Raw genomic sequence first — 10555 nt, 5'->3', positions numbered from 1 at the left:
ATATATCAACAAAATAATCATATAATAATTCTTCCAATTTATATTGTATGCGTTTTTTTTCTTTCCTCCTGAAATATAATATAATTGTAACTATTTTTCAAAATGTAAATGATATTTTATACAACAAAATAAATTCCATACATGTGCCATATAAAAAACATTCCACATATTATTTTAAAATGAAATTATAATATTGGCTAGTGACAAGAATTTCAAGACAAATGAAAAAGTGCAAGTGAACTCCTCCATAATAGAGCATGATAACTATTATTCATAACCAAACATACACATACACAAAGGTATTTATCAATACTATCACCAACGATTTCTATGTAAATAGAGTACATCTAATGACACGTACGGTTTAGCAGCTTTAGAGAATTTAGAGCAAAATGGTAACACCAGTACATTCGATCCTCAACCAAGTTAAAGCATCGTTGCCGCCAATGAGGATTAATATAAAGAATACTGATCACACCCAAAAAGAAAATAATGTATGATACCCAAAAACTTGCATAGAAGAACAGAAGATCAGCTTCATAACGTTTTCCCCCACTTGCCTTTGAAGATTTTTGTGGTGATTGAGGTGACTCATCTTGCTCAGTGCAACTTTTCTGTAGTGGTGGACCGCAAAGAAATGGATTTCCTTCATAGCTACTATTTTCAAATGTTCCAAATTGTGCTTTAAAATCTGGAAGTTTACCTGATAGGTTATTGTGAGACACATCGAAAATTTCCAGGGAGTTCAAATCAATCAATGTTGAAGGAATTTCCCCACTCAAATTGTTATGAGAAAGATCTAAGCTCTCTAACAAAGTCAAATTTGAGAAAGTTTTTGGAATAGGACCTGTCAAGTGATTATGAGACAAGTTTAGTCCACGAATGGAAGATAACTGTCCTAGTTTTGGCGGGATTTCACCTATTAGCTTGTTTAATGACAAATCCAATACAGACATCATATCAAGGATGCGACCCCGGTACAAATCAAGCCTATATTTCGTCACAATCTCAATCTTAACTTGTACATAGAATAACCCAGATGGCGCTTGAATTGGAAGATCCCCATTTAGAAGAGAGTTATATGATAGGATAAAAGAGTCAATCCAAAGAAAATAGCCCTCTGTGACAAAATCCCTAGCGGCTAGTGATAAGGGTAAAATTGTGAATGTGAATATTCATGAATATAATATCATGAAGCGACGTTCAAAATAGACCCGTCGGCCTCACTTGTCATAAATGGCAGTCGAACAGCTTTAGGACGTCTACAGCTTTAGGAAGACGGGGTTAACTTGGCATAAATGCAAAGCTGACACTACTAAGCTGAAGGGGAGTAGGCGAAGCTGACGACCCCGACGAGGGTGTAGGTGAAGCTGACGACCCTGACGAGGCTAACGACCCTAACGAGGGAGTAGGCGAAGCTGACGACCCTGACGAGGCTGACGACCTCGACAAGGGAGTAGGCGAAGCTGACGACCCCGACGAGGGTGTAGGTGAAGCTGACGACCCTGACGAGGCTGACGACCCTAACGAAGGAGTAGGCGAAGCTGACGACCCTAACGAGGCTGACGACCTCGACGAGGGAGTAGGCGAAGCTGACGACCCCGACGAAGGGTAGGCGAAGCTGACGACCTTGACGAGGGAGTAGGCGAAGCTGACGACCCCAACGAGGGGGTAGGCGAAGCTGACGACCCTGACGAGGCTGACGACCTCGACAAGGGAGTAGGCGAAACGGACGACCCTGACGAGGCTGACGACCCTAACGAGGGAGTATGCGAAGCTGACGACCCTAACGAGGCTGACGACCTCGACGAGGGAGTAGGCGAAGCTGACGACCCCGACGAGGGGTAGGCGAAGCTGACGACCCTGACGAGGGGTAGGCGAAGCTGACGACCCTGACGAGGCTGACGACCCCGACGAGGGAGTAGGCGAAGCTGACGACCCTGACGAGGCTGACGACCCTAACAAGGGAGTAGGCGAAACTGACGACCCTAACGAGGCTGACGACCCCGACGAGGGAGTAGGCGAAGTTGACGTCCCTAACGTGGCCTTGCTTGGTCTCCACGTTTGCATATATAAAGAAATATCTTGCGCCCCACGCTTGGTGTTAAATAAAAAGACTCCTACAAGGAAATGATCTCGCAAAATACGTCTAAAGAGACTCCTATAAGGAAAAGACTTCTAATCCAATAAGGAGAGGTCAACCCTCTACCACTATAAAAACCCCAATACCCTCACTAACCAAGGTACGCATAATTTACCCTCTCTAACACTTTAGAGTTGTGAGAAGTTCTAACTTGACCTTCGGAGGGTATTTGGCCGGCACCACACCGGTGCTCTCTGCGAGGTCTTCTCTTTTTGTGTTGTGCAGGCGTTGTTTCGAGCACGTGAGTGCCGTGTAGCTCACTGACGATTTTTCGGTATCATCAGCTAGCTTCCCAAAGGATATGTTGTTAAAGCAATATGGTATTGTCCCTGAAAAAGAGTTATTAGAAAGATCCATTATGCCTATCCTTTTTAACCGACACAACTGCTTTGAAATCACACCACTAAAATGATTGCCACTTAACGAAAGCACTTTTAAGTTGGAAAGTCCATCAATTTCATCAGGGATGCTGCCGATAAAGCGATTATCTCTAATGTCCAATGTCACAAGAGATGATGAATTGAGAATAGCTTTTGGTAATGACCCTGTGAGTTTGTTCCCTTGCAATAACAAGTGCCTAACATACCGTAGATTCAAGCAAGAAGGTAACAATCCTGAAAGCAAGTTATGAGAAAGGTTTATTATACTAGATGAAGGTAGTCCACATGGAATCTGACCTTCAAAAAAGTTGTTACTCAGATCAACAACCGATCCTGGTGTTGTACTATAGGTCACTATCCATATTGGAATTGCACCTGTCATGTGGTTGTTGCTAATATTTAGGACCCACGAGATCTTTAGGGGTACCACTGGAAGAGTGCCGGTGAAATTATTATTTTGCAATTCTAAAGTAGCTAAGGATAGGTTGAGGTGCTTTGAGAAAATTTCACCGTGAAAGTTATTATTAGATAACCTCAAAATACGCAAGAAAGTGCAATTGGCAACCAAATCCATTGGTACCTCTCCAAAAAAATTATTAAAGGACAAGTCCAAAATCAGCAAATTACTCATGTCAACTATTGAGGATGGAAAATTACCTTCAAATCCATTTCGGGATAAATTTAGATGTTCTAATTTTGGAATCCACTTTCCGATATTTTCTTGAAGTTTCCCATCAAAGTGATTGTTTGAGAGATCCAACCAACGAAGATTCATGTAGTGATTTGATGGCAAATGAAACTCGCCCGTGAAAGAGTTACCTTGAAGGGTTAACCTTTGTAGTCTAGTATTGTTTTCAAGCAACCATATGGGGAAGCTTCCATTCAATTTACTGTAAGAGATATCAATGACTTCCAATTCATGTTGGCCTAAGAGAAACTTAGGAAAGTTGCCAGTAAGCTTGTTGAGATTACAATTAGACAGTACTAGGCCCTTTAATTGAAACAGAGGGTCCCAACTGTGATTCTCAGTCTCTATGTCGAGTTTGTTGTTATCACTCAAAAATTGAATCACCTTAAGCTTGGAGTGATTAGCAAACAAGCTGAATGAGAATGATTCTTCAAAATGATTATAACTCAGATCAATGCGCTCAAGGGATGTCAGGCTGGCTATTGGAGATGAAGACAAATTTCCACTAAACTGGTTGTTAGATATATCTAAGTCCCGAAGAGATGTCAAATTGTTTAGGCATGGAGGAAGCATCCCTTCGAAGCCATTACCAGCAAGCTCTATCTCTTCAAGTTTCTTCAGCGCACAAAACTCTATCAAAAGCAATAAAAGATTAGTGGCGTCTATCCTAAACTTGTGCCATCGAAAGAATCAACAACACAACCTAATTAATATACGAAATCATGCTATTGCCTCAATAAGATTTGAAGCTTAAGACGACAATTTTAAGTCAAATATTTTCTTATATTTCGATATCAATTTAATATTATTTATATAAATTTCTATATTATAAGTTTTTACTGCAAATTTGTTACTATTTTTTTTTAGATGTAAAATTACTAATTAAATTTTTGTATTCAATTTTTTTTTCCTTTGAGAAGAATTGTATTCAAGTTTTGTTAAAAACTTATTTATTATTGATATTATGTGTAATGCTCCTAATTTTTTTGTTATAATTGATTTTAGGTAGGAGATAAGTTTAGATGTGAAATAGAAAAAGAGTGGCTAAGCTTTGTCACTTTTCAAAAAAAAATAATAATAATAATAATTATGTGACAATTTATTTAAAATTGTTACCTAATATAATATTGTACTACTATAGGGCCAAAATTATGGGACCTTATTCTATACGGCTGCCTTGGGCAAATTGGCTCAATTATGAATTAACAAAGGGTAGAGTGACTAGAGTCGGTCCTGTGGGATTAAAAAGATTTTTTTTTTTTTTTTTTTTTTGGGGGGGGGGGGGGGGGGTGTGGTGGGGAAGAGGGGGTATAATAATTTCTACATTCAGAAAAAGTGGATGGTCAAATGTCATGCTTCCAAGTTGCAGGAAATAAGGATTGATCTATATCAAATTATTAACCATTCTCTTTCAATTGTTCTCACACTCCTAATCAAAATTGTAAATGACTGATTTCATAGTAGATTCTCACCTGGAGTGTCTAAAGTTCCATTGAGTCTATTATAAGATAATGATATAGCCTTGAGAGAAGAAAACGCTCCGATATATGGAGTAATGCTTCCAGTGAAATCATTTCTACTCAAATCTAAAATTTCCAAATTGCTGAAATTTGCCATATCTACCAGGAAAATTGATGACAGTATGTTAGGATAAAATATTTAAAATAGCTTCCATTAAGGAGATTAATTGAGGGAAAATCAATAAAAATAGATGTTGGAATGTTTACCCTTGAATGGTAGGCTTCCATTAAGGCTACAATAATGCAAGATAAGGACCTCCAAGTTGCTTAGATAAACCAGTTCTACATCACCGGTGAAGAGATATTCAAAATTTCATATATAAGCTTGAAACTAATAGTATAGAAGAAAGATCTAGTAGAACTAAACACTTCTATATTGGAATGGACACAAATTTCGGTTAAAATGCTCTTTGAATATTGAAGGCATACTACTACTATCATTTGTATATATCGAAATGATTAGTTATTGCACTGAAGAATTTTGTGCCTTTTAACACAGAGAGTAAATTTTGATAAAGGTAAATATTGGTTATTAGATTTCAGTTTTGTGTAAACTTTTTCATGGTATTCTTGCGAAGAAAATTCAGATATACACGTACCTTTGCTAGAAAGAGGCCAGAGATTATTCCAACTTAAATCCAAAGATTTAAGAACTGGGAGGGCACCTAAGGATCTTAAAATTTTATTGTCAAAGTCGTTCTCCGCTAAATTTAAGTGTGTTAGCTTTCTCAGTTTAGACAAGAAATCAGATTCTGAAAAAAAAAAAAAAAAAAAAAAAAAAAAAAAGGGAAAAAGTGTCACATCATGTTATGCATTAGCACAATAATTGAAAAACAAGAAAAAAATGCATTGATTAATTGAGCTATAAAGAATCAAATATGTTTTCTGGAACAGTCATTACCACACACCCCTATCCATCCTTTTTGTTTTTTGGATTAGTGCGAAGTTTTATGATTGTGCTCTTATCATATAAATATGAATTTTTGGCAATTGTATATGCCTTTCTTATTTATGAAGCCAGAGACCAAGTCTATGTCAAAAGCCCAAACGTTATAGCTGTTGCCATGTTGGTAGTAGCTGTTAAAGAAAAGATAAAGCACCGGTAAAAGTAGCAATTATCAATTAGTGAGAAAGCATGAGCAAGGGAAAATAATAAAATATGTAACAATTTACAATATAATTTTACAAACATTTATTAGAGTAAATTCTGATAAAGGTAAATATTGGTTATTAGATTTCAGTTTTGTGTAAAGTTCTTCAGAGTATTCTTGCGAAGAAAAAATTCAGATATACACGTACCTTTGCTAGAAAGAGGCCGGAGACTATTGAAACTTAAATCCAAAGATTTAAGAACTGGGAGGGCACCCAAGAATCTTAAAATTTTATTGTCGAAGTCGTTCCACGCTAAATTTAAGTGTGTTAGCTTTCTCAGTTTAGACAAGCAATCAGATTCTGAAAAAAAAAAAAATCCATTGTTAAATTTATCAACGAAATGCAGAAAGTCATTCTCAAAAAAAAAAAAAAAAAGGAAAAAGTGTCACATCATGTTATGCATTAGCACAATAATTGAAAAACAAGAAAAAAAAATGCATTGATTAATTGAGCTATAAAGAATCAAATATGTTTTCTGGAACAGTCATTACCACACACCCCTATCCATCCTTTTTGTTTTTTGGATTAGTGCGAAGTTTTATGATTGTGCTTTTATCATATAAATATGAATTTTTGGCAATTGTATATGCCTTTCTTATTTATGAAGCCAGAGGCCAAGTCTATGTCAAAAGCCCAAACGTTATAGGTGTTGCCATGTTGGTAGTAGCTGTTAAAGAAAAGATAAAGCACCGGTAAAAGTAGCAATTATCAATTAGTGAGAAAGCATGAGCAAGGGAAAATATTAAAATATGTAACAATTTACAATATAATTTTACAAACATTTATTTGTTAAGAAAATACAAGTGATGAATGATATAAAATGCAATTTATTTATTAACTTTTTGTAACGATTGGAAGTCATTGTCTTCATTTCGTGTTCCTGAGAACTGGTTTGTTGATCATAACACACAAGTAAAAGCAATAAATTAAATACTATGTGTAAAGCAATTATTCAATACATAAATATTTGTATTACACGTTCAAAGAGTTAGGTCCTTTTGACTTTTAAAAAAACCAAAAAAGAGTTTAAGTCATTTTGTGGTGTGTACCGTATTGTAAGTTTTTCAAAAAATCTTTTCTCTCTACCCGTGTATTTATCTATCAAAAAAATATTAACTAGGTAAGTTCCCACATTGAAAGCCTTATACTACCCTTTTAAGCGTTGAGGCTTTTTGAGTGTGTACTGTATTATAAGTTTTTCAAAAATCTCATTCTCCTCTTCCCCTTAATAAGATTCTCAATATCACTTCCTTTTCTTTCTTTTTTTTCTTTTTTTTTTTTTGGGTTGGGGGGTAGAGATCACTTCAAAAGCTACAATGTGAAATTCAAATTAGATTATCAATTGTATTTTAAAAGAATATATGTTGACAACTTACTGTTCAAAATTACTTTTATATATAAGCATATGAATCAAACTCAAAGCTGTTATCTGTTATTACCACATAGGGACTTCAACAATATAACTAAAAGATTTGAATTTCAGAAGGGATGAATTTGGTACACCAATCTCCCCCCTATATACCCCATGTCAAAATGTGGATATTCTTTTTTTTTTTTTTTAAATATAGAAAGCAGTAATATTCACATGTTACATATAACTAGCTTTTGACCCGTACTTGGCATGATTTTTTAAAATAAAATGCTATAATATAACAAAGTATTATAACATGGTATTTTTTCATAAGAATATTTAAACGAAAAATTAACACCTCTTATGAAACTATTAATTTTTAAACTTTCATAGATTGTAATTTTCATATTGAACTATTAATTTTTAAAAATTCGTTTATCTTACCCTTTGAAAAACCAACCAAAAGAAAAGAGTTTTTTTTTTTAATTATTTTTTTATATTCATATTGTTTCTTTTTGTAACTAGTGAAAATGTTGTGTTCATTCGTTTTTGTTCAAAATTTTGATAATATGAAATTTTTTGTTCTCTATATATTATAACAAATAAAGAAGAAATTCCTTTTCGTTAATTTTTTTTAAATTCTTTATCTTTTAGTATTATAAACAAATATGCTATAGATAAAATATAGTGGGATTTTTCCAACCATGATAGTTAAAACAAGGTAAAAGAAAAGTAGAGTTTTGATGTTATATCTAACCCCAAAACCACTGCATTTGGAATCATTCTCACTAATTCATATCCCCCAAATCTTCAATTAAAATCTGAATTCGGATCTATTTTTGAATTTTGAGGCTAATTTGTCAAAATATTTAATTAACATATTCAAACAAAGCAAATACATTTGAAAATGGTCTTAGTGGTTAGTTAATGGATTTTGTTTTAGCATTTAATTAAAATCTTCAATCAACGAATTTTGATTTGGTATTGAGCTGATTATTAAATTAAATAGTCTTAGCAATTAGTTATTCTCTTGTGCACACCTAGTATGTAAACCATTGTTTTAAAGACTTGACCAGACCGACCGGTTTAACCAAGAATCGAATGTTAAACCAGTCTAGTAAAAACCGGAAATAACAAAGAATAATTAGGAAAACCAGTCAAAAACCGAGAACCAGAGGCAAAAACCCCCGGTCCGATTTTTAAAACCATGATCGAAACAAAGAAATACAAATGAAAAAAAGCAATTACAATTAATATTAAATATTAAATCAAGATTTTGGTGCAAGTATGATCACTAAAACTCAATAAAAACACCTCTTATGAAAGTTACATACAATCATGTTCTAAATTATCTATAAAAAAAGATGAAAAATGAAAATTTAGCATTAACACCAGATACAATACTTGGCTTTGCATGTGTCAAACATGGTATAAACATCCAAGAAAACAATAATAAGCGAATAGGATAGAGCGCTGTCCCAGTTGAACTGTCAATGCTGCAAAAATAGCTGACACAATGATGATTCATTACTTGGACTAAGGTCCAACAAAAATGATGTCCGACTCTAATTTTCAATTTGTTTTTTATTAGAGAATTTTCTTTCATCAATGTCTATATATACTAATAGCCAAAGCCAGAGAAAATTCAATAAAATTTTAATTGAATTCTAATTTTGAGCAACGTATCTTATTCAATTTTTAATTTTGTATAAGTGAATTATTAAGCATAAAAATGGTAGAGTCAAAATTTAATTATATTATAGAGTAGATTTTTATTAGAATCCAATTTTCTGTCAAGTATCCACCTAAGTTTTAAATATTTATGACAAGTAGATTATTAGGTTCAAAAATTGAGGAGTTTAAAACTGATTGAGTTTCTCATTTAAAATATATATATATATATATATAGATATTTTATATAGAATATGAGAAATTATTATATATTTTAGAAATGTATGGTAAAAAAAAAAGTGCAAGCTAATGTCAGGTAAAATTTGAACATCTTCTAGAAAAAGATATAATTTAAACAGTATAATTGTTATTATTTTTAATTATACTTTGCATATACACGGAGCTACATACACAGTAGTTAAATATAATGTGCAACTGCTAGAGCTTTGTAGGCTTGTAATGCTTTTTTATTAAGAGGACCAATTTATCAATTAAGAATAATCTGTCATTACCTTCTTAAATTTATAACTTCAACTGCTAGCTAACGAATATTACAGTGGCCATTCCCATGCTCTAACAAAATCAGCCAAAATAATTTTTTGATAGGAAAAATGATTTCCTTATTAGTTTAAAATTTTGGTTCATAATCATTGTATCTATGAATGAGAAATTATATCTAATCTAATGATTAAAATGACGACTCCTCTAAAATAAATTTCATTAGTCAAACTGAGAGAAGTCGTCCAACTATAATATTTTTAATTTGATTTGGGATATGTAATCAAATCTAATTACCATGATCCCATGCCTTTCCTATATTAAGCATAAATGAGTGTGTGTGTTTTTGGAGTGGACCGTATGATAGTAGAAGCAAAGGCTCACGTACCTTCATTTCCCAACCAACCAGCAATTCTGTTGTGAGATATATCAAGACTTCTTAGCTCTTTAAAAGGCTGCAACAGGGACATGTTTAGGAACCAAGTCTCCTCCCACACAAAAGAATAGTGGTGTATATTGGAGAGAGTGAGATTGATCACGTGACCAGTGGTGGTGCTACAGTTGACCTGCTCCCAACTACAACACTCACTCTTTGCCTCATAAACCCATGTTGGAAGAAGGGGCTCGGTATGATTAGTGTGGGATTTTAGAAATGCTTTCAATTCTAGGAGACTCACCCTCTCTTCCTCAATACAAGCTCTATGCTCATAAATTTGAACAAAGAGTAGTAAAGCCCACAGCAAAGACTTCACTAAAGGCCACCCCATTGAGAAATTTTGTGAAACACCTACTTTCGTTTATAACTAAACCAACTTCTGTGTAAGTACCCAATACAAGAGAGTTATAAGTCCATTGCCTTTATATAGGGAAGTTGGAAGTCTTTTTTCTTTTTTTCTTTTTTTTTTTTTTTGAGAATCGAGAAGTTGGAAGTTTTTCATATTTAAATCCATAATTTATATGATAAACTTTGCGTTAAGTCTTTGGGCATAAGAATCTCGTGGGCTACGCTACGTAGGCGTAATTGGCATCTTTGAACTTTCATGTGGGCTCTACATCTTTTTTGGGTGAAGGCGGGCTCTACTCTTTGTTTATTCATAAATCACTAATCGGTACTTACTATTTTATTATTTTCTGTTTTAATGGGCTTGCATT

The 10555-nt window shown here is 34.0% G+C and overlaps 1 protein-coding gene across 1 annotated transcript; it reads right to left on the bottom strand.

The window, feature by feature from the left end:
* Positions 1–236: 236 nt before the first annotated feature.
* Positions 237–10255, bottom strand: LOC126725145 (receptor-like protein 15). Its single transcript, XM_050429682.1, has 7 exons — positions 9792–10255; positions 6031–6183; positions 5331–5483; positions 4939–5013; positions 4684–4830; positions 2393–3843; positions 237–1118 (listed from the first exon to the last, which is right to left on the bottom strand). The coding sequence occupies exons 1-7, from the start codon at positions 10168–10170 to the stop codon at positions 348–350; spliced, it is 3129 nt and encodes a 1042-aa protein (XP_050285639.1). The 5' UTR covers positions 10171–10255; the 3' UTR covers positions 237–347.
* Positions 10256–10555: the final 300 nt, after the last annotated feature.

The sequence above is a fragment of the Quercus robur genome, chromosome 5, assembly GCF_932294415.1.
Source record: "Quercus robur chromosome 5, dhQueRobu3.1, whole genome shotgun sequence".
NCBI classification, from domain to species: Eukaryota; Viridiplantae; Streptophyta; class Magnoliopsida; order Fagales; family Fagaceae; genus Quercus; species Quercus robur.
Note: the sequence above shows the minus strand (reverse complement) of the source record. Positions and strands in the feature narration are given on the sequence as shown.